This window comes from Mobula birostris, chromosome 1 (assembly GCF_030028105.1).
Source record: "Mobula birostris isolate sMobBir1 chromosome 1, sMobBir1.hap1, whole genome shotgun sequence".
Classification (NCBI taxonomy): Eukaryota; Metazoa; Chordata; class Chondrichthyes; order Myliobatiformes; family Myliobatidae; genus Mobula; species Mobula birostris.
The window spans coordinates 218078245-218103967 of NC_092370.1; the positions used below are offsets into that span (position 1 = coordinate 218078245).

Here is a 25723-nt window from a genome sequence, read left to right on the forward strand (position 1 = left end):
CATATTTTTGGGATATCTCTAGACATATAGTTCTGTATACCAACTATTGTTGCATAGTATTTCATAGCCTAAATAATCTCATAATCAGGTCAATACTATAAACTCTGGTGTTTCTTTTAACTCTTGGAAACGAGAACATTGTTGATAAGGCCAGCATTTAACACACAACACTTTTGGAGAGGTATTTGGTGTATTCACAGCCCACCCACAGTGCTGGTTGGTAAGAAGTTCCAGGATCTTGATCTAGTTAACTGCAATCTAAAATACTTCCAGGCAGATACATGTGTAAAGATCCTTCAGTTGGCTCTTTCTGTTGCTTGCTTAAAATTGAAATTAACTTCATTAAACATATTTATAACTTATTAAAAATATTTTCTCCTTTATTAAACATGAGCCAAGGCATTTGAAAGCATTGAGTCAGTCTGTATGTAAAGAAGCCAGCCAGTAATCATTTTGGTGAACTCAAAGATAATACTTGTTCAAAAATACAAATGCATTTTGGTACCTTTGACCTCAAGGTGGGAGGCAGTTTCTTGGTGCAAAAATAAAATTGCAATTTTCAACAAAGTATACAAAAACTCATAGTTTCTACCATTAAAAATGTATTTTTCTGGGAAGAGATTGCTTTTTGGAAAACACTTCCTAAGCAGTATGTTTAATGCTTCCTGAACTTTTTGTTCATATTGGATAGGGAATGGAGTGACATGGATTTATAAGAGGGATTTAGGAGTTGATTTGCCTGATTTGTTTTGTGCAGGAGGAGGAATTGGGGGAGGGGGCATGTGCCTATTCTATTTTTTTTCTCTTTTTTGGGGGGGTGGGACTTGGGGATTGATGATTGTGCTGCCTTTCTTTCTTGGTTTCATGGCTACCTGAAGAATTGAGGAATCTCAGAGTTGTATAATTTGATAATAAATGAACCTTTGAACCTTTCTTGAACTTCCACTTTAAGTATGCCCAGTGCCTTGGCCTCCACAGCCGTCCATGGCAATGAATTGCACAGATTCACTGGCTTCTGACTAAAGAAATTCCACACTGTATCAGAATCAGGATCAGGTTTAATATCACAAGCATATGTCACCACGTTTCAGAGGCACTGCTCCTTGAAGATATCTTGGATATTATGGAGGCTTGTACCTCCGGAGCTAAATGGACGTTCCTTTGTTCTGAGACTGTGCCCTCTGGTCCTGGACTCCTCCACAATAGGAAGCGTCCTCTCCACATCCACCCTTAAATGTTCAATAGGTTTCAATGAGCCCCACCCCCTCCCCCGCCCAGTTCTTAGGAACTCCAGTGAGTACATGGTCAGGGCCAGTAAGGACTTGAAGGTAAGTCCTCCTAGTAAGAGATTTGTACCTCTTGAAAGGAATTCTCTTTTTTTTTGGAGATTTAGGTGATTGAAAGTGTTGATGAAGAGCAGAATTGAAAATGTTAAGAGGGTTCAGTGGATCCAGTTGTGGGGATTGTGTAGAAATGTTGATATTCACAGCATCTGAGAGTTCATGTGAAGGAAGGTAACTGGGAGCCATTCCTGTGACTGGCTATTAATTCTATCTTGAATTGTATTTAAATAGCCAACAGATGGCCCATCTAATTGTTCAGCATCATTACTGTACCATAACACATTTTAGTTTTAATTGGGTTTTACAATAAGCAGACTTTACTCTTTCCACATCCTCTGGATCGGCTGTGGCTGGTTGGAAAAAATCGCACCTCTGAGCTGGGTACTTGTTTAGGTCCAGGACATTCTTCAGGGACATAAAGCACTGAACATCATGGCTAATGCTCCACTATAGTGCTGAGGAAGTCGTGCACTTTTGAAGTTGCGAGGTTTCTGACAGGATGTTAAACCATTTCTGTTGTATGTAAAGCATCCCCGGGCACGATTTCAATGAAGAAAAGGGGAGTTATTAGGATAAAACAGAAAAAGCAAAAGCACTCTCAGTACATCAGGCAGCATCTGTGGAAAGAGGAGACATTAAATCTTGAAAAGAGGATAAGTAATTTTTAAAAAAATGTTATTTGAGAACTCCAGTACCAGGGTGAGGCTAAATGCAAACAAGAGGAAGCACACCTCATATTTTGCCTGGATAGTCTACAACCTGACAGTAGGAACACTGAATTCTCCACTGTCGGGTAAACTGCTCTCTATCCGTCCCTTTCATCCCCATTCTTCCTGTACCCCATCACCCTCTTTCCCTTTCTCCACCCACTCCTTCTCCCCAGTATCCACTGGGGATCCTAACCATCTGCCCAGCCCACCTTTTTTATCCTACGCGCCACTTTCCTTCCTTATCAGATTCCATTGTCCATGTATTGTTATCAGCTCCCCGCCTCTGTCACTAACTCCATCCTTTGCTCGAGCATCTGCCAGTCAGCCCGCCTCACCTGGATCAACCTAGTGCTTTCCAGCACGTGCCTCACCCTGTCTCTACTATCTCAATCCAAAGCAACCGTGTTGACGTTCAAGATGCTTGGCCCACGGAGTTCCTCCAACATTCTGTTTACTGCTCCGGATTACAGCATCTGCAATCTCTTGTGTCTCCATTTTACCAGCTTGATTGTACCGCTCCCCTGTTCTAATGAAGAGTCTCGGCTCTGTTCACTTTCCCCACAGATACGCCCTGACCGGTTGACTGCCTCCACTATTTTCTGCTTTATTTCGGATTTCCAACATCTGGAGTTGTATGAATTTGTAGTTGTCGCAGGTGCTATCTCAGTCAACAGTGACTGTACTTTGAAAGTACCTATGAGAAAGGCTTTCCGAGACCCTGCGGATGAAAATCAAACTATATAAATGAAAACGTTAAAGTTTTCTTCCCCCCCCCCCCCAGGTTCTCGTCGTCTGGCCGAGATAGCCGTAAAAATGCAACGCCGTTCCGCCTTATCACATGAGAATATCAACTGAAGAGGGCAGGAGGAACGGGGCAATGGGATTGGCGGCGACCGGCGTGCGAGGCGGAGCCAGGGATATTGCAGAGATCGCAGTGTTGCTGTTCCCAGCAGCTGTTGGAAAGCGCCTGCCAGCTTCCTGGGATCTGACTCTGGAATTTCCACCAGGAAGCGGCTGCATCCTCCGGGATCGCCCACCGCAGCAGAAGCGCCGGATTATGGCGACAGACAGTAAGTAACCATGTGCGAACGCGGGTAAATGTCAGGGACCAAGGGTCTGATGCTTTCGAACATCATCCTCAGTAAAACATCATGAAACCGAATGGAACCGTAAAGGCGAATCGGGTAGAAGCTGGGTTCGGGGAAGCACTTTGAAAATTGCGATAACTATTAGAGACAGCCCCGAAGGCAGCGTGGTGCAGATCGAACATGCTCCTTGTACTTCGAATATTTACAGCTTGCAGTTGAGACTGAAAGTATTGGCAAGAGATTGTTGTGGGGTCGTTTTAGAAACTGGTTGCATAGGCCGATTATTTCATTGAACGTGTGAAAATGTTCATTCATGGATCAACCGTGTTCTGACATGGAGTGTGAAGGGACGGTGGAACCAACAAGAGTTCTGGCCGAAGCTCAAAGCGATGACAGAGTTTCTGCTGTGACACTGCAGGGGTATGTCTGGGTGCCAGTTACCGACCAACACCCTGCACTGCAAACGCCCGTTGTTTTCCTCCTCTAAAGCCTTTCAGTGATGAACCTTGATCTCAGTGAGGGTGGTGGGTGGGAGACGGGGATGCTGCTGGGAGAATTGATCTCACCCACAATGTGTTGTAAGGTCGCAACATTAAATTAAACAGAGCAGTGGTGTGATGGAGACACACATACTTTGCCTCTACAGATGCAGCTTGAAAGAATGAATTCCTCCAGCAGTGTTTTTTTTAAGTAATGGTATGGGTTGTATTGCTGTGGCATTTTCTAGTAAGATTCTCTTAGCAGAAGTTTGCTGTTCAGCAGTTGTAGGACAGGGGATGAGTGAGTTACTTGGCCAACATGTGTGAACTGCCTAAGGATTTGGTCTGGACTCTACTAGAAGCAAGGAAATGGACCCTCATCTCTTTCCTAATGGAAAGCGGCTGTTGGTTGTAACCTGAATGACTGTGGACTAATGATTATGGGTTAATCACTCCTGAAGAAGAGTCTTGGCCTGAAATGTTGGCTGTCTATTCATGTCAATAGATGCTGCCTGACATGCTGAGTTCCTCCAGCATTGTGTGTGTTGCTTTTGTCCTGGTATCTCCTTCATAATTTGCAATAAATTTTAATGTGAACTCAGTTAACTGAAACCACTCTGATTGTTACCAAATATGAAGAGCGTTCTTTTTGCGTGAATAAATTGCTTTTTTGAAAAAAAAGCATGTATTGAGGCAACTTGTAATTGTCTTGCACTGAACTGCTGCCCTAGAGCAGCAAATTTCATGACTTTTGCTAATAATAAATCTGATTCTGAGATTCATTTTATGAAGTTAGGTGGGGAGAAATGAGTAACCACATATCCTGAAGAGGTCACGTGGAGTAAAGCAGTTGTACGTACCTTTCCTCTGCTGTTAGTTGCACATCGTATGTGGAAGAGGGGTTCAGGGGTTTATTGTAAGACAGAATAGTCTGTAGGGAATCATTTAAATGATGCATAAACACACATGAACATGGTCAGACAAATGAGGCCTGCAGCTGGTCTCTCTCTTCTGTGACTTGGTTGGTTCATATGAGCTTTCAAATGGATGAGGTTCCAAAACTGAAGCCCGGTGAAGGAGCGAAACAGCAAAATGAATGGGAACAAGCCTGGGGATGATTCGTGAAGTAATGAGCAGGAATTGTTAATTGGAAGAGATGGTCAGGTGGTAAGCTGGAGTGGAATTGTCGTTTGTCTGTTGCAATTTGTATATTCAGAGTAGTGCTGGGACAGTGGTCATTACCACTGGTTCATGGTGTTTTAAGTCCATTGATGGTCTATGAAGGATGGATGTGCGGTGCCTACCAGGGAAAGCACTACAAATGCCCAAACTCAACATGGTATGTTCTGTTCAAATGGCAATTTTACAATTATCATAGGGTTCCCAATATTACTGTTTTAGGACAGTAACACATAAAATTATATGACATGATCAGTGTAGAGACTGGCTGTTGGGACCATCTGGAGTATGGTGGTGTTTATACTTTCCACACTCTGTCTTAGCCCTCTGATAGGAGGGCTATCTGGAGGGGAGGGTTAGATAGATCTTAGAGTAGGTTAAAGGATCGGCACATCATTGTGGGTTAAAGGGTCTGTGCCCTGCTGTAAGAGACTATGTTCTATTTCTCCACATCCTTTTCTCTCTTTGCACTCGTGCAGGTGCCACGACCACTTCCTGTATCAGTGAGCTCCAGAATATAACCATTCCCAAGTGCAGATTCATCATTTTCCTCTTGGATATTTGTTTATGGAATCTTGTGAGTTCTCTCCTAAGTAGAAGCGTTCTTTCCTACATCAACTGCTAGTTCCATTCAAAGTTTTAAAACCTTTTCATTATGTCATCTTTTGGATTTCTCAAAAAGGAAAGGCACCCAGTCTGTTCAAACTTTCCTGAAAACTGCAATTTCTTAGACATGATCCAGTCCATTGTATCTTTGTCCATTTTGTGGTATAGTCTATACAGCCATTCTCCAGTGTAATCAGAAATAAGAGAAGAGAACGTTGGGAAAAAGCTCAGCAGGTCAGCCAATGTCTATGGAAAGAGAAACTGTTAACACTTCAGGTCAAAATCCGTCATCAGATCTAAGCAAGAGAATAAGTTGGTCTAAGTAGCAGAGAGGATAGGGGAATGGAATGGGCGGCATGGGAGAGGCTTCATCTCATCAGAGAAACAACTATGTAGCCGTAAAGGGACATGTTGGGCAGGCTGGAATATATAAATGAAAGAAAAAATAAGAGAAAAAATGGCATACTGAATCAAACAGAAAGAAAGGGCAAATGATCTGAATTTTGGGGAATTCAGTTTTGAATTCTGCAGGCTACAATGTGCTGGGATGAAAGATGAGACGTTGGGCAGTTGTTGTAAGAGTGCAGGAGACTGCAGGCAGGGGTCAGAGCCAGAGTGGAACAGGGAATCAGAGGCAGACAACTGGATGAAGATGAGAGACTGCACATGCTGGAACCTAGGGCAAAACAGAAGGCACTGCGGAGGAACATAATGGGTCAGGCAGCAGCTATGAAGGGAAATAAATGGACAGTCGACAACAGTCCAAGTTGAAGGGTTTTGATCTGAAAGTGTGATTGTCCATTTCCCTCCAGAGATGTAACCTGACCTGCTCATTTCCAACACTGCTTTGTGTGAGACATCTGGACGAATTCCAATGTCTTTGATCAAAAGATTTAACTGTTTCTGCCTCCTCTGACCCACTTGACCCACTGGACCCACTGAGTTTTTCCAGCATTTTCTGGTTTTATTTCAGATTTTCATAATTGGCACTTTTTTTTCATTTTGTGGTCTGACTGAGGATTTGTATGTTATAATAACTGTGCTATTTTTCTGCTTTTGTGTTCTGTTCCTCTAGAAATGATCCATGATGTGTTGTTTGTGCTTTTTATGGGCTCACGCAATTTGCTTGGCTAGTTGTAGAAATTTATTTGTTTGTATTGGCAGATTTATTTGCTCTTTCAGTTCATGCAGTTTTAAATGTACTAAGGAATTAATTGCCTTCATTTTCCTTCTCTCAAAATTCCAATTCACTTCTTGCTATGTGAATTTGAGTCAACATCTATATGTTCACTCTGTGAAAGTGTTTTTACTTACTTTGCTGCAATGCTCCAATTATTAACTGTTTCCTTAATTTGCTATTACAGATTTGGGACATCTACTTAGAACAGAGATGATGAGGAATTTCTTTAGCCAGAGGGTGGTGAATCTGTGGAATTCTTTGCCACAGGTGGCTGGGGAGGCCAAGGCATTGGGTATATTTAAGGCAAAAGTTGATAGATTCTTGATTAGTCAGGTTATGAAGGGATACGGGGGAGAAGGCAGGAGATTGGAGCTGAGAGGGAAACGGATCAGTCATGGTGAAATGGCGAAGTAGACTCAAAGAAGGCAAATTCTGCTCCTATATCTTGTATAAATTTGAACATCATACTTATAATGTCGGCATCTTAATTGTTGAGATAGATATATATTAAACAACAGTGATTCCAGCAGTGCTGGCTGTCCATTTCTTAGAGTTTGTTCTGTGCACTTGTTTTAAATGATTCTGCTACCTAACCATCTTTCATTCCTTTCTGATAAGTGAGCCCTGATGTCACACATTCTGACCTATAACTTTCTTGGCCGTTTAAATATTTCCTTTAAATCTTTATCTCCATTGTAACCTCTGCTGTATTTCTCACACGTATAATCATCATTGCATTTTCCCACACGTTTAATCATTTCTACGTTTCCCACACACACAATCTCCATTGCATTTTCCCTCACTGTGAATCTCCACTGCATAAATCTGTCGCATTTCCCTCACAGGATTTCTGCTTTACGTCCTGTGGCCAAATAGATCTGCCAGAAAAGGGTGGCATATTTCCTCTCCTGGAAGTCATTGGTTCTTCATGAGCTTTTGTGATAATCCAACAGTTTTGTGGCTCCTATAAAGGTGACAAGACTGTTTTTAAAATTCCAGATGTATTTAAAACTCCAGATCTAATGATGGGATTCAGACTTGTGTCTCAGGATCAAATGCCCAGAACTCTGGCTTCTTGTCCCGTAGCTTAGATGCTCGCCAGTTACTCCAGTACTTCGCCATGCCAACCTTTCTGTGCTGTGCTGAGTGAGCCTCACTTTTGCGGTGAGGTTTGTCGGAGTAACTGCTGAAGTTTGCCATCCATTACGTGGGGTTGGAATTGTTAGGACGACAGTCGGCGTTGCACGACTGGCCGTTACTCAACATGCCAAGGACGCGGCCTGAGAGATTAGCTCACCTTCGAAAGTCCAAGATCTCGTGGCTCTGCAGTTGGGCATATCGAAGGTTAGTGCTCCGGCAGGAGATCGATCTACCGTGGGAGTCGGAAGATCTCTGGCTGTGTGCCCAGGGACCCGAGATCTTTGGGCACAGAGCTCGGAAAAAGCGACGCAACGGATTTTTAACATCATAAACCAGCAAATTGTTTGTTATGTCTCCCCTCTCACTGTGAAACGGAGACATCTTTTCCTCCCTTATTAGGGAGAGAGAGGGAGAGAGAGAGCCTGTGGTATGTCGAATACCGGGTGAACGGGTAGTCTTTGGGGTAACTATAAGTTTGTGTCTTTCCTATTGCTTTACTGCGCTGCGCGCTTGAGTGCTCGGTGGTGGGTGCCGATGCTTTTTTTTTTTGCTGGTGGGAAGGGGGGGGATCGCTGGTTGTTGCTGCTTACGCGTGGGAGGGAGGGGAGCTGGGGGGGATACTTTGGGGTTCTAACATTTAACTGTCATTTGTTCTTTGGGGGCACTCCTCTGTTTTTGTGGGTGGTTGCAAAGAAAAAGCATTTCAGAATGTATATTGCATTCATTTCTCTAACATTAAATGTACCTTTGAAACCTTTGAAGGTTTTCTCCCTCATGGTTCCGCCTCCTTCTACTACCCATTGTGTTTTCCCCTATTCCTTCTTCTTTCCTGCCTATCACCTCCCTGCTTCCTCTCCCCCACCCCTTTATCTTTCCCCTTACTGGATTTTCACCTGGAACCTACCAGCCTTTTCCTTCCCACCCTCCCCCCACCTTCTTTTAGGGCCTCTGCCCCTTCCCTCTTCAGTCCTGACGAAGGGTTCCGGCCCGAAACGCTGACTGATCTTTTCCACGGATGCTGCCCAACCTGCTGAGTTCCTCCAGCATGTTGTGAGTGTCGAAGAGGTGCATAGACTTGCAGGTCAAATGCCTCCATCCTACTTCATGATAAGTGAGGAAATACATGTGAAAATTTCTTCTCACAGAGGGTGGTGAATCTCTGAAATTTTCTGGCCCAGGGGGTATTTAAAGTGGAAATAGATATATTTTGGAAAGACTGGAGTTTTTAGGGCTGTGGAGAACTGGTGTAGAAGAGATGAGATCCAAGATAGATCAACTCTCTTGATCTCTCGGTTATAAGGTTGTTGCAACATGGGAATCATTTCCTTCATTTCCATCAGGTCAGGCTGTGGGAGAAAAACTGCAGACTCCAATCAAAATATGGTTAAGTTAATGGGCTTTTAAATGTGAATATTCAAATTCTGTTAATTAGATTAAATTAAATTCTGTTGCGGTTCAACTGAATATGTTTATCCACTTGATTGGCATTTAAAGCACAAGTGCCTACTATTCACAGGACAAAGCTATATAAACAAACATGTTTTGAATATTAATAGTGCAGATTGTTTTTCAGTGAAGCAGAAAGATTAATTAAGCCCTGCAATCTTGTATGCAGAGTCACAAAGCTATAGTGTTATGTATAGAAGGGTAGGAGAATCTTTGGTCCAACTCATTCAGGTTGTCTACTTGGGGCTATCTCATTAGGTCCATATCACTCTAAACCTCTTGTGTCCATGTATCTGCCCAGTTGTCCTTTAACCATTGTAATATAACCACCTCTGCAGCTTCTGACAGCTTGTTTCATATTAATATGCACAAAATGCTGGAGGAACTCAGCAGGCCAGGCAGCATCTATGGACAAGAGTAAACAGTCGCCCTTTTGGGCCGAGACCTTTGTGGAATCTGTGGAATTCTCTGCCACAGGAAACAGTTGAGGCCAGTACATTGGCTATATTTAAGAGGGAGTTAGATATGGCCCTTGTGGCTAGGGGGGTCAGGGGGTATGGAGGGAAGGCTGGGGTGGGGTCCTGAGTTGGATGATCAGCCATGATCATAATAAATGGCGGTGCAGGCTCGAAGGGCCAAATGGCCTACTCCTGCACCTATTTTCTATGTTTCTATGTTTCTATGTTTCTTTCATCAGGATGAGAAGTCAGGGTTAGAAAGTGGAGGGAGGAGAGGAAGAAGTACAGGGTAGTAAATGAAAGGTGAAACCGGGAGAGGCAAAGGGCTGAAGTAAAGAGCAGGAAAGTTGATTAGTGAAAGAGATAAAGGGTTGGAGAAGGGAGAATCTGTTAGGAGAGGGCAGCTCATTTCATATACCCTCCATACTCTGTGTGGATATAGTTACCTCTTGGGTCCCCTTAAATATTCCCCCTCTCATTCTAGACTCCCCTACTCTGTGGGGGTCGGGGGGGGGGGGAAGACTGTGACTTTTCATGTTATCTATGTCCCTCATCAGTTTATATTTTTCCCTAAGTTCACCTGCTCCAGAAGAGAAAAATCCCAGTCTTTTCCTGTAATTTAAGCCCTCCAGTTCCAGTATTGTCCTTATGATTTTTTTTCTGTACTTTTTCCAGCTTAATGACATCCTTCCCATAGCTGAGTGACTAGAACTGTTTACAATAATCCAACAGTGGCCTCATCTTAATTTCCACAATAATCATTCGAAGGTTTATTGGAACAATTACCTTTGAACTGATTCTAGGCTTTATAACCATTGGACCATTTTGTATTGTGCCGATACTAGTGGCTTCCATAAGCAACTTTATTTAATATTAAATTTTTTGTCTCAATCATCCAAAATGGTGCAATGTCAGAATTCAAAGTATATTTATTATCAAAGCAAGTATACATCATACAGCCTTGAGAATCATCTCCTTACAGGCAGATTGACAATAAAAGCTAGAGTTACTTACTCTCTGTCGCTGTCCTCTGAGGGTACTAACTGCATCAGGCTAAGCTTAGGATCATAAGGAACGTAGGGCTAAGCATTCTTTGGGGGGCAAAAGTGGCCTTGGAATATTTGTTGTATTGCATTCTCTTCCAGTATTTGGATCTGTGGACTACAATAGAGCTGAATATCATGAGGTGTGGTCAATACACTTTAGAGCTAGTGATTATGGTTGAAATTCTATTCCAGGTGCTCTCTGCAATGTGTAGTTTTGTAATAAGTCCATGAGGTATTGAGAGCAAGCTCAGATTGTAATATGTGTCAGCTGCTGATAAAAAAGTCTCCGAAACACATAAAATATGTATCAAGGGAGGAAGGATCTTCGAATGAAGTTTTATTAAAATAATCTGCAGAGATGAGTTCGATATTTAAAAATATTCCCTGTATTTACAATTTTTAGCTTTAAGGAAACGGAGTCTATTTATCCTGCCTTCTCAGATCTCCCGGAACACCACCTTTATTTCCACTTTAACATCTGATTTCAAGATTTGAGATTTAATGACCGTTCTTTGAAGAGCCGCTTCATGTACTGATCACACTTTATAAGAAGGAGGGCCCCTTGACATTGGCTGCAGATGTGCATTTTACTAGTCTGCTCTGTATTTGAGCAATACACATCAAAGTTGCTGGTGAACGCAGCAGGCCAGGCAGCATCTCTAGGAAGAGGTACAGTCGACGTTTCGGGCCGAGACCCTTCGTCAGGACTAACTGAAGGAAGAGCTAGTAAGAGATTTGAAAAGGGGAAGGGGAGCAAAATGTGGTCGAAAACTTGAAGGGCCGAAGAAATTACAGATGGGGAGCAGTGAGAGATGGTTTCACTGAACTCCTGTCGAAGAGATGCTACCTGGCCTGCTGCGTTCACCAGCAACTTTGATGTGTGTTGCTTGAATTTCCAGCATCTGCAGAATTTACGTTTTTAAATTCACTACTGCGAAGCCTCTTCCGTGATGCCTACAGTGAAGAAATTTAAATCTTCTCTTCGACGGGAGTTCAGTGAAACCATCTCTCACTGCTCCCCATTTGTAATTTCTTCGGCTCTTCAACTTTTCGACCACATTTTGCTCCCCCTCCCCCTCCCACTTTCAAATCTCTTACTAGCTCTTCCTTCAGTTAGTCCTGATGAAGGGTCTCGGCCTGAAACGTCGACTGTACCTCTTCCTAGAGATGCTGCCTGGCCTGCTGCGTTCACCAGCAACTTTTATGTGTGTTGCTTTAACTTCCCAAGTGGTTTTATTGCCCCCCCCTTCTTTTAAAAAAAACAGTTTCAGAATCTGGGACTAAATCTCTAAGATGATTATTTCATTTAGTTCAGGCCATTTTTGGAATGTTAAACTGAAATCAAATGCATAATAGTTGTAGAACATTCAGAATAAACTGAAGCCTATTTCAACTGGGGAATAAAATTCAGTTTAGATGTTAATTGAGTATTGTGACCTTAATAGAGATGATTGCTTTAAGTACGGTGGGTAGTGCTTCAGTTCTAAATGTTTAATAGTTTTTTAAATACATTTCACAAAGTACAGCATAGGAACAGGGCCATGATGTCTGTGCTGATCAAGATGCCAATTTAAATTTATCGCATCTGCCTGCGAAGGTCCATATCCCTCTATTCTTTGCCTGTTCGTGTGTTTGTCTCAATACTTAAACATTGCTATCATAAACCACTTTCACTACCAACCTCGATGTAAAGGACCTCCTCACAAATTTCCTAAATAAACAATAAATCTCCTTTAAACTTTCCACCAATGTTTTCTAGTATTTGACATCCCCATCCATGGGAGTAGATTTGGGAAGAAGGTTCTGCCCGTCAACCCAATCTACCTGTTACAATTGTATATCAGATTTTGCACTTGGAGTTTCGTTGTAAATTGATAATTAATTGTCTCTATTTCCCTTGGCCACAGAGACTACAATTAAAGGGCAAGCTCACAGGATGAATGCTTGAGCATTTAGGTCTAAAATTTAGAGAGTTACTGAAACTCAGAGAACTGTGATTCTTTGAGATCCGGAGGACAGTGGATGCTGCATCAGTAGATATACTCAAAGCTGACAATGACACGTTGTCAGAGGAATCGTGGAGCATGGATAACGGGTGGGAAAGTGAAATCGACGGCATAGCCCAGCTTTCAATAAGGCCATGAGACACAGAAGCAGAATCGGGCCATTTGGCCCATCGCTGCTGCTCCATCTTTCGATCATGATCACGATCAGCTTGTAAGGAGTGATGTGACCTACGCCACTTTTTATTTCTTGAGTTTTTTATTTGATGCGATGTGATGTACAACTGGCTGTTTTCAGAGACCCCAGTGAGGAAAATAACATGGACTGAGGGAAATACAAGGAGCAGAGAGCTGCAGTTAAAAAACTTTAAATAGTTATGTATGATTTAGTGGTTATCAAAATAATCGTAAAACATCTGCAATAAAGAGGGGATTAATTTTTAATGTAAACTTCTGTCATAACATTATAGGAAGAGCCACAATTTATTTCTGGGAATCGCTTATCTGCTGTCCTTTATCCCCTCTGCTGTCACTCGGCTAAATATACCACTCTTTATATTGTGAGGAGCTGGAAGCGTTATACAAAATATCCATACACAACTGTGGGTCACTTGCTGGTGCTCTGGAATAGCAGATTACATACAGTTCAACAGAGACTAAAGTTCGATGGATGTAGAGCTGCAGGGAGGGAAAGGAAGAGTCAGCAATGAGATCTGAACATATTAAGTTGTAAGATACATTAGGAGCAAGAGAAGCAGAATACTTTTTGATTGCCTGATAGAAAGAAGATACTTGGTGCATTAGTTTGTGTGATTCAGGAAATAAATATGCAGGTACATCAAACAATTCAGAACATAAGTTTAAAAACAAAAATGATAGGGAATCTCAACAAGTCAGGCAATATTTCTACAAGAGGTAAACAGTTAACATTTAAGCATGATAGTCATAGAGAAGTACAGCATAGAAAGCAGTCCTTCGGCCCATCTGCTCTGTGCTCAATCATTTAAACTGCCTACTGCCATCGACCTGCAGTGACCTTTGCCCTCCATACCCCTACCATCCATGATCATTCCTCAGCATTGAAAATGTGAGAAATAGGCCTCCTTTACATCGCAGGGAGCATTGGCATGGACAGTGGGAAAACCTGTGATAGGACGGAGGCCAAGATTGTGCAGGGGAGACTAATACCATTGGCATCGAAACGAGGGCAGTGAATGCCTGTTGGTTACAGTTGATCATCCAGAGGAGGTGTTAGTTAAGTGAGGGAAAAGGGAGCAATGCTATAAGCATGAGATGTCGAACACAGTGGTTGGTAGAAATCTGAAATGAAAGGGACTACCTGGAGCATCTGTGGAGGAGCAAAAGTGACTTAATGTTACAGATTACTGTACGTTAGAAGAGGCTTGATCTGACAGACAGGAATGGATGCTCATCTGAAATGTTCAGTTTAATATTGTTGCCTGAGGGCTGCATTGTCTCCAGACACAAGATGAGGAGCATGTTTACACTTGCTTTCATTATGACACTGCCGGAGACCAAATACCATGAGATCAGAGTGGGGAATGCAATGGAGAATTCTGTGATTTTCATTCTGCCTCTTGAACTCATCTCTGTAAATTAAATCTAGTGGTAAATTATTTAAAGATTGTAAGTTACTTATAACCTATCAACTATTTTATTCTCTTAGGCAGCCTTATCTATAATGCTCTTTCACAAAGAAAGTTATTTTAAGCATGTTGGAATGCTAAATGTGCTTTGTGCTACATCTCCATTTTATAGCTGCTAATAGTGTACAAATGGTGCAGCTGCAGTATTTTTAAAGGGTTACGGTACTTACCTCCTGCTGGATTCTTAGCACTTAATGTAACAAGAAGCACAGTGTTGGTGTCATATTTGTACCTGTCTAACATCTCTAGCTACCTACAAAATGGGAGTCTCCATTCAGATCAAACACATGAACCAACAAGAAAAATAAAGCATAGCATCACTTCCTAATCCTCATAGCATAGAATCTTTCTCTCTGTGCTCTTGCTCATATTGAATCTGCTGGGCACTGCCAAGTCCTTTTGCACCTCAGATTTTTGAATTTTTTTTCTCCATTTAGAAAATAGTCAGCCCTTTCATTTCTTCTACCAAAGTGCATGACCATACACTTCCCAACATTGTATTCCATCTGCCACTTCTTCACTCATTCTTCTGATCTGTCCAAGTCCTTCTGCAGCCTCTCTGCTTCCTCAACACTGCCTGCCCCTCCACCTATCTTTGTATCATCTGCAAACTTGGCCACAAAGCCATCAATTCCGTCATCCAAATCATTGACATATAACGTAAAAAGAAGTGGTCCCAGCACTGACCACTGCTAAACACCACTATTCACCAGCAGCCCTTTATTCCCTCTCTTCATATGACAATAAACTGAGTTTAGACTTTGATCTCAATGCTGAACTCAGAATGAAGTTTAAATCGAATGGTAACAGATTAAGAAATCTTGCAGCACCTTCAGTGTCATTTATAATGGGCAGAGAATCCATTAGAGGAAGGGAAAATATGACAAGGCTAATAGAATTCGCAATGTTTTTGGGTGAAAATAAACTGTCAGCCTGACGTCTATTGTGCTTCATTGCCTAACTTCTCTCCCCATTCTCCACATAACAGTGTTGTCCAGGACATAGTTCTGTTTCTAAAGACAGGTGTTTTGTGTATGGCAAATCTCCCACATGGTATAATGCATTGGCATTTGCATTGCCTTTAGATACCTTGTGTGCTCTTGCTTTTCTGCGTCCGAGAATATACAGTGCCTCTTGAGACTTTATGCAAAGTATCTTGTGTTATCAATTTACTTTTACAAGTCTTGCAGTGGATGTGCACTTTATGAAAAATAAAGGAAAATAGATGCACATCTTCCCCAGGAGATTTGCACAATTTTTTTGTGAACACTTATTATCATCTTGGTGAACAGCTTATTAAGATAAAGCTTTGTTTAAAAAGAAATATATTTTCCTATAGCAACAAACATACAAAATGCTGGAGGCAGTTCAGGCACCATCTACGGAGAGGAATAAATAGTCGACGTTTCAGGCCAAGGCCCTTCATCAGGGCTGGAAAGGAAGGGAGAATAAGCGAGAATATGAATGGGGAGGGGAAAGAGTACAAGCTGGCAAATGATAGCGGAAGTTAGGTGGGTGGGGGAGGGAGGATGAAGTAAGAAGCTGGAAGGTGATAGGTGGAAGTGGTAAGAAGTTGAAGAAGAAGGAATCTGATAGGAGAAGAGAGTGGACCATGGGAGAAATGGAAGGAGAAGGGGCACCAGAGGGAGTTGATGGGCAGGTGAGGAGAAGGGAAGGGTGAAGAGGAGAGCTATTATTAGAAGTTAGAAAAATTGATGTTCATACCATCAGGTTGGAGGCTATCCAGATGGTATATGAGCTGTTGCTTCTCCAGCCTTTCCCCTGTTTGTCCATGTACCTAGACGTTCATTTACACTCCCATGTGTTCCACTGACAGTTTTGGTCACCAGCTGCTGTGGACTATACACTTTTAAAACAAAAATATAATAAAAAATCAGCAATCTGAATTTGTTACCACATACAGGTAACCTTGGTTTCGTTCTTTGAGGCATGTTTCCATATGCATTGGACTCTCATTGATGCCGCTACTAAATGGGTGCTGTTTGTGTGGCAACTTACTTTGTACTGAGCACTGGTGGACTTTTCGATAAATCTGATCTTTTTATCATGTCCCTACCGTATAGTGCTTAGTATGGTGCTCTAGTAGCTCGCAGTGCCAGAGTTCAGTTCTGGCGCCGTCTGTAAGAAGTTTCTGTAGTCTCACCGTGGCTGCACTGGTTTCCTCCAAGTGCTGTGGTTGCTTCCTGCTGTCTATCGGCGGGCCAGTTAGGTTAATTGGTCATTGTAGATTGTCCTGTGATTAGACTAGGGTTAAATGGGTGGGTTGCCAGGCAATCAGGCTTGTTGGACCAGAAAGCCTGTTCAACGGTGTATCTCTAAATAAATCAGTTTCTATTTGCAACAGGAAAACAAGACATAGAATGAAGTATTTGTGATTCAGCAAGGATTTTCACAAAACAAGCTGGTCTCTGTAGTTGATTTTGTTTTCGAGTAATAAGTCAGCAATAACAAGGAGTCTCTGTACGTCCTTCCTGTGGAATGTGTGGGTTTTCTCCAAGTCCTCCGGTTTCCTTCTGCAGTCCAAAGGCGTACCGGGTCGGTTAGTTAATCATTGTAAATTGACCAGCGATTAGGTTAGGGTTAAATCAGGATTGTTGGGCGGTGCGACATAAAGGCCGGGAGGGCCTATTCCACCCGATATCTGTAAATAACAGAAAACCTGCCACTTCCGGGCAGAGGCCAGTTTACACAATGGACGAGAAGATCTACACACAACCTTCTGAAAACGAACAGTGTACCGAATCTTTTAGTGTGTGCTTTTAATGTCAGTTATAAGTAGAAGGGATCCAAGATGACGTACAGTCCTTTCTGTGATCAGTAAAGAAACTAAATGGTTGCCACTGGAAGTGCCAAGCAAATATGAAATACTTTGTCATATGTTCTTGCTAATACATAAATACCTTTAATTGAATAAGTTTAATTGTTACGATGTGTTTTGGAACGAAATTCTAAGAGACAACTTTATATCTATAGATCACTTGTTCACTTAAAATCTAGAAGATATTGAATGCATTTCTCACTTCAACGTTGGGTGGAGTACAGACCCAAACTTTATTCTTCCAGTTTAGCATAACGAGACCAGTGAAGATGGGGCGGATTATGTTGACATCACTGAATCATGTCCGCCTTATCCAACCGTGTTTTACAATGGCGTCTACTTCCTTGCTTGCAAAGTAAATTTTTAAAAAAGTTTAATGCAAACATTGTGACAAATGTTCATTGCTTAAAGGATTAAGAATATCTTGCATTTTTCGTTTCCTAAGGATGTACCAAGATGCTGGATGGCTAAAAGGGTGTTCTTGCAATGGAGTCATTGTATGAATTCTCTATACTGCCTTAAAAATCAATTTTATTTGATTGAACAGCTTTAATATATCAGTCTCCACAACATCATCCTCTTTACTTCTGTCTTCATTATTCAATACAGCATTCTGGACCACAGGAGTTATCAGGAAAGATTGGATAAACTGGACCTGTTTTCCCTGGAGCAAAGAGGCTGAGAGGTGACATGATAGAGCCCTATAAAATTATGAGAGGCATAGATAGGGTAGGTAGCTAGAGTCCGTTTCCCACAGCAAGACACTCTAAAACAAGAGGGCACAGGTATAAGGTAAGAATAGGGTAATTAAAAACAAATGAGGGATAGATTTTTCATAGTTGGTATCTGGAATGCGATGCAGGCAAGATGGTGGAGAAAGAATGGCAACATTTAAGGAGTGTTTGGGCAGGTGCTCGAATGAGCAGGACATGGGGGAACATGGAATTAATGCAGGTAGTTGGGATTAGTACAGATAAGCTTGATGGTCAGAGGGCCTGCATCTATTAGTAGAGATGGTTGGCATAGATATAGTGGGCCAAAGGGCTGTACAGCTTCATGACGCAATAAATTCTGAATCTGGCTTGGAGGAATGCAGAGAGAATTTATTATTTTCCTGCTGTGAACCTTTTGCAGAGTTTTGACTGCAGTAATTTGCTTCTAATTGCTAAACATCACTCTTTCTGATGTAGTTCAACTTTTCCATAATTTCCTCTGGCAGTGTGCTCTAGATTCATCCACTTTCTGTGTATCGAAAAAGAGCCTTCCCCTCAAGTCCCCTTCTCACAATAAATTCATGCCCTGTTGTTTTTAAATACCACCACCTTGGAGGAGGAAGGATTCTGATTATGTAGTCTACCTATGCCTCTTGTAACTTTATATACCTTAATCAAAACACCCCTTGGCCACCTCCATCTTGAGCTTAGATAACTACATTACTGTATTATCAATACAGCTGACAACCAGAAGGCGAGGGAGAAGGTACATTTATTAGGTGATTCTTTAATGTTCCCTGTGGTGTAATTTGGCTAGACTTTATGGGAACTGCAGGACTGCAGGATCCTTGAATCTGAAAACTCACTGGGAAAACGAAATCTGCTGGAGAGAGCCTGTCTTGAGTATGAAACACTATGTGTGTGTGTGTGTGTGTGTGTGTGTGTGTTGGGGGTAATGGGGCTCGTTTTGCTGCTGATATTTTGTTCTGCTCTGCATTGTTCTGCTGAGTATTGAGGGCATGCTTTGTTGGCACCAGAATGTGTGGCGATACTTGTGGGCTGCCCCCCCTGTTTTGAGTTGTGTTGGTTGTCAATGCAAATGATGCATTTCACTGTATGTTTTGATATACATTTGATAAATGAATCTGAATCCTATTTGTAACATGTGCAAATGCAAGAGCAGGGCAAAGGGCTAGGCTGAGTGAACAGCAGTTGAGAAATCTAGTGCCCATATGTGGTGTGTTAACGTGGCATTGTGCTTGGTGTGATTTGGATGACTTACAAAACTGGGCAATGTGATACTTGATACGGACTAGAGTGGTCTGCACCTTTAAAGATCCAACAGTATGGGACCTGCGCTGCTTTCCATCGGAGCACCTCAGGTGACTGCATCTTGGAACAGTCAGTCTGAAAGGGTGCTTGCTCTTATAGGCAAACTTCCCTTGGCAACTGGGCAGGAGATGCAAGGGCGGGGTTTTAGTGAGAGACCTTGCATTCTCAGTAGGAGAGCTGCCAGGTTTCTAACCTTTGTTGGGTAGGATGTTAGGGATGTGGTGGTGGAAGGACAACAGGGGACCAAACAACGTAGGAAGAACCTGGCAGAAGTGGCTGTAACTCTCTCCTTGATGAAGATGCAGATACTGAGTTGAGCCACTCTGGCTGCTGCTTCCACCTTCCTCCTCCTGCTCCTGAAAGCCAGTATGACTCCTTAACAAATGGCTAGGCACCTTGCTGTTCCTTATCCAGCAACAGCTGCTGCCTTCTCATGGTAAATTTGCTCAAGGAGCAGCATGTAGCGATAAAGACTGAACGTCTGCTTGGTTTGTTCTGAGGATTTATCCCACCTCTGGAATCAAATCTTCAAGAGACTAATGTTATTGTACATGATTATTGTGTTCATTTTTCTGCTCAACCATGCTTAGTTACATATAATTTTTTGGAAAACCACATAACTAGAGGATAATCTTTGTCACTAGGCCGAGGGAAACCACTGAAAATGCTTAATAGTACCATCCCTGGCATAATGTAGGAGTTAAAAGTGCTTCAATGATATATGGTATTGCCCATGAGTGAATTTGTCTTCAATTCCACTACAACCTGTACATTAAAGAAGCGGGAACCATTTCTGTGCATACGGTCCTAATGTCAAGAGAATGCAACTATTTACTGTCTGCACCTTTGGAGAGTTTGCAATGTTGATAAATCCTGACATGCCACTTTCTCATCAACAACATCAATATAGATTTAAAAAATCATTCACTTTGCAAATACATTTCTGGGATGAGTTGCAAATTGGGTGATAGAATAGACCTGCAATACCTTTGTAAAATTCTGTGATGGTATTAGGTGTCAAAGCATCTGAGATCTCCAACGAGAGAGGATAAATCAGAGGAACGTGGCTGAGAGCCTTCTCAGTGAATATTACATAGAACAGTACAGGATCTTTGACCCTTGATGTTGCATTGACCCACTTTAAGATCTAACTAACTCTTCCCTACCCCATAGCCCTCCATTTTTCTATCATCCACATGCACGTCTGAGAGTTTCTTAGATATTGCTAATATATCTTCCTCCATCACCAGGATGTTCCATGCACCCACCACTCTTTGCAACAAAACCAACCTCTGGCTACATTTTCCTCTGATCACCTGGTATTAGCCATTTTAGTATTGGGTTATAGGTGCTGGCTGTCCACTCTAAATGTGCTTCTTATCATCTTGTACACCTCTGTCAGATCACCTCTCATCCTCCTTCGCTCCAAAGAGAAAAGCCTAGCTCGCTCAACCTAACCTCATAAGACATGTTCTCTAATCCAGGTAACCTCCTGGTAAATCTCCTCTGCACCATCTCTAAGGCTTCTGCATCCTTCCTGTAATGTGGCAATTAATGGAAACAAGGTTAGAGATTTGGTCAAATGTTCTGAGATGTCAGTGAAGGCAGACTTGGGAAACCAGAGCCTGTGCTACTGGGGTCCATATGGGATCTGGTATCTCTGAAGCCTATGTGGGAATAGACTCCAGGGTACACAAGCCACATCCAAAATGACCTCGACTGGTGTGGCGTGTTAGCGGCAGCATCATTCCTGAGTCTCTCATTCCAGGAGTTTCCCACAGCTAAGTGGTGTAGTGAGCATCCTGTTAGTTGTAGTACAATATGGATTTTGAAAACCTTCTGTCAACTCTGAATTTGTCCCACCAAGGTCTACCAGCATCAATGGTGTATTCTTTTAAATAGCAAAAGAGTGCAACAGACTTGTGCAACGAGTCCTTGTTCTACCGAGGCTGCTCTATTTCAGGCTCTGAGTTCCAAATAATGTAGGATAGGGCAGAATTGGGCATTGCAAAGGTTTACTTCATTAGGTTCACATTAGTTGTCAGGAAAAGGAGGCTGACAGATCTGAGACTTTGCAATCATGTCTTATAACTATCTTGTGTTGCCTTTTTCAAATGATTTTCTTTTTTGTTGGCAAAGACTATTAACGAGCTACAAAGACCAATGTGCTTTTTTCTTGCAAGTTAAATGTTGCAAGGTGTTTTAGCTAGCCCTCTGTGAAGAACTTATTTGCAAACAGCAGGTGAATATATTGGCCCTGTATATATTATAAACACACCAAATGTGAGGGTTTCAAAGCATTTCTCTCATGTTACCTAAAATACCATCAGTCTAAATTTATTTCTTCAATTACTCTGATTATTACTGTTCTGCTTCCTTTAACATTGACATCTACACATTAATGTTTAGAAGTGCAATAATCTCACCCCGTAGAGTTGGCAAGGTTTTATAATATTCAGCACAGGGCTGTTTATTGAGTGTTTACTGAGTAAGATGCAAACGCTTTATGAAAGTTGCAACATACTAATAATACACTAATGCAGCTTCAGGGAGGATGTTTTGAACTGGAATCTATCAATTTCCCCTATACAGCATATAACCTGTCAGAGGGGCAGATACATAAATTGCTTTAGTCAGGCTGTTTAGTTCCCCATATATTGCACGTCTCTACTGCTGATTTAAAGAGAGAGAAAATAAAGAGATAGATTGTCTGTCTGTTATTTCTTATGTCTAGAGGTTATAATGAACTGGATGACAAGAAATGACTGAGCTCTTGCCTTCAAGGAATCAAATGTCTCTCAACAGTTAGCCAGGGCTCCTGCTGTTCATGTAAGGATCTTCCTCCCTGACTGCAGCAATGTGAGGAGGATGTGTCCCAGATTGTGATGGTCCTTAATGATGGATGACAACTTCTTGACTCACTGCTTTGTGAAAACGTCTGCGTTGGTGGAAATGGTTGTGCCCATGGTGGAGCTAGTAAAGAGGCTGTACACTCAGCATGCCAGGTTGCGATGCAAACCACCAAACATCTATGGAAGTTCAAAAGAGTCTTTGGTGACATACTAAATCTCCCCAAGATCCTAACAAAGTAGAGCCTTTAATTTGCACATCTCTGTGAGCGCATCAATGTGTTGGGCCCAGAATAGATCCTCCAAGACACTGACACCCAAAAATGTGAACCTGCCCACTCTTTCCAAGGTTGATTCTTCCATGAAGAATGGTAGATGTTCTCCCAATTTTCCTCATCTTGAAGTCCACAATCAATTCTTTGGTCTTGCTGACTGTGACGAAGGCCCATCACTAACTACAGATGGCACATGACGCTCTCGGTAAAACACTCATCCCCAGCAGTAATAGTGACTGGGTCTGAAACAGAGCTGCTGCATGGAGCTGTCTCAAATAGAGGCAGCAGCAACCTGCACAGTGTGCTGATGGTGGAGGATACCATCTTTAATTGGATAATTGAGTTAATTAGCTTTTGGTTGGTCTAGGGGGAGGGGCTTAGCAGTTATAAGCCTCAGGTTACCAAGGCTTTGGGGTTAGTTTTTCTTTGGTGTTTAGTCTGAGGGTGGCTATATATATATATATATATATATATCTTTCCCAGTTTTTGTCTTGTTTTGAGGTAAATAAAAGCACCTCAATTTATTTTTGCGACTCAAACCATCTGGTTATTTTTCTTAAACAATTGACCCACAGTTTTTTTGTGACATATTGTGGCAGCGGTGGGATTCGAACCCAGGATCTCCTGTTTACCAGACGGACCACAGAGCCCTGACCTGGATTCTGTGGTCCATCTGGAGGTCAAACTCCCTCCCAAGAAGGTAGTATGTGAGGCTGTCCAACGCCCACTTGATTGCCAGACACTCCTCGATTGTGGAGTACCGGGTTTCAGGGGCAGAAGTTTCCTGCTGAGATATGACACAGGACGTTCCTTACCTGGCTCTCCCTGAGCCAGTACTGCCCCGATGCCTACACCTGAGGCATCCACCCGCACCAAGAAGCGGCGTTCAAAGTCAGGACTCTGTAACACAGGGGAGGAGCATAATTTCTGCTTCAGGCCCTGGAAAGCACTTTCACACTCCTTACTCCATTCCACAGGATTACGGGTCAACTTGCAGGTGAGGTTGGTCAATGGGGCTGCCAGGGTTGAAAACTGTCGGTACCAGCCCACTAGGCCAAGAAAAGACCGGACCTGGGTCTTGGTACGGGGCCTGGGGCTGTTCAGAATGGCCTCAACTTTATCCACCTGAGGCCGGACTTCACCTCTCCCCAACTGATACCCCAGGTACCGGGTTCCCTGCCTGGCCCACTCACATTCCTGCCGCACTGATTGCACCTAGGACTCGACGAAGCTGTTCCAGGTGTTCCTCCCAGGTCAGGCTAAAAATGACCACATCATCCAAATAGGCGGCGCTGCAGTCCTCACAACCTTGCAGCACTCTGTCCATAAGCCTCTGGACTGTGGCTGGGGCACCATGCATCAAAGGGCATCACCGTGAACTGAAAGAGGCCTAGAGGGGTCCTGAATGCAGTGAGGGGCCGGGATGCCAGGGTGACCAGGTGGTACCTGGAACTTCAACCTTTCAGATTCTGTGTGTAGGCAAGGAGAACATCACAGCGGACTTCATGTCAAGACTGTCAAACATTGCCGCTGCAGGAGAGGAGGGTGGTAATGTGACGAAGGCCCGTCACTAACTACAGATGGCACATGGCGCACTCAGTAAAACACTCATCCCCAGCAGTAATAGTGACTGGGTCTGAAACAGAGCTGCTGCATGGAGATGTCTCATATCGAGGCAGCAGCAACCTGCGCAGGTGTGCTGATGGTGGAGGATACCATCTTTAATTGGATAATTGAGTTAATTAGCTTTTGGTTGGTCTAGGGGGAGGGGCTTAGCAGTTATAAGCCTCAGGTTACCAAGGCTTTGGGGGTGGTTTTTCTTTGGTGGTTAGTCTGAGGGTGGTTTTATATATATATATATATATATATATATATATTATTATAGTTTTTTCCCCCAGTTTTTGTTTTGAGGTAAATAAAAGCACCTCAATTTATTTTTGTGACTCAAGCTATCTGGTTATTTTTCTTAAAAAATTGACTCTCAGTTTTTCATGACACTGACAATGAGTGCAAGGTTGCTGTGACACTACACACCAGCTGATCTATCTCACTCCTATACATTTGAAGAGATGGCACTAGTAACAGTAGGGAGAGAGGGAAATATCTCCGAAATTAAGTTGTCCATTGTCCACCACAACAATGGTAGGTGGTACTCTGCCCATCTTTTTATTTCTCTCTCAAAACATTTGCTGATCTCCAAAGCAACAAATTGTGCGTGCTTACTTTTTTGAATAAATTTGATAATTTAGTGCTGATTCAGTCACTGGTCTAGGGTAACATTTTGTTGTCCAATTGTTATAGGATTTAGTTTACCTCTTCACACCATACAGTATCTGACGAGTATAAATTTCCTTTATTTATCCTTTGCAGTATAGAAAGAAATCAAATGTGGATCTAAACTTTGCTGATAATGCAGTTCAGAATGAAGTAATACACAAATTCTGGGGATCACTGGAACGTGTTTTAACAGTACCTGGTTCAGAAGTGATAATTTGACAAGAATCTGTCTCCTGCTGCCAAATCCATTGATTTTAAATAAACAACAATTGGATTCCAGGGAAACGCCCAGTGCAGTCTACTTTTATTGATTTGAAAGTCACCTGAACCAATTAATTGACCAAGGTAAAAAAAAAAGATATTTCCTGTGTGAAAATCATAGAAGATTTTTGATATGGGGGGATATTCTGTCCATGTGTCCATGTGATAAAGAACAACCTTACCTAATCCACCTCTGAGCATTAGTCCCATAAACCTGCCGGTTTCAGCTTCTAAGGTACACATTTAAGGACTGTTTACATGCAGTGCCAATGTCTGCCTCTACCTCCATCTTGGGCAGTTATTTCTTCAGCAACACGCAATCTGTTGGAGGAACTCAGTGGGGGCAAGCAGCATCTGCAAGAGGAAGGAACTGTCAATGTTTCAGATGGAGGCCCTGTACGAAGGTACTGACACAGATGCTGCTTAATCCACTGGGTTGCTCCTGCAGATTATCTTTTGCTCTAGAATGCAGCAGCTGTAGTCTCTGTTCTTATGTGTGTACATAACAAAGAACTTCATTTCCCAGTGTGCAATGTGGGCGGTTCACCTGGAACTGGAATGACATTGCTGAACGGGTCACACATTCTCTTGGGGTGGCTGGAGTGTCCCTAGTAAAATATGGCCGAGCTGAAGCCATTCTGTAAATAAACAATGTGCTAGTTCTCTACCCACGCAAGTTTGTCTTTATTAAGAACAAACGTAACGTGGTGTCGGAAGTCAGCGTGAGGTCTAAATGCGGAGCGTAAATGCAGGAGCGACTAAGAAAGAGACGCAGGTTCTGATGAAGAGAAGCTGCCGCTCAGAGAGCATGTTGTGTCTTGAAGCTGCTGAA

At 42.5% G+C, this 25723-nt stretch overlaps 1 protein-coding gene across 1 annotated transcript in view; it reads left to right on the forward strand.

Annotated features, from left to right (window-relative positions):
* Positions 1–3006: 3006 nt before the first annotated feature.
* LOC140185387 (synaptotagmin-16-like) overlaps positions 3007–25723 on the forward strand; it is a 190207-nt gene continuing 167490 nt past the window's right edge. The window contains exon 1 of the mRNA XM_072238946.1: positions 3007–3123. Within this exon, the coding sequence (XP_072095047.1) occupies positions 3111–3123 (13 nt within the window). The 5' untranslated portion in view covers positions 3007–3110. The remainder of the gene's footprint in view (positions 3124–25723) is intronic.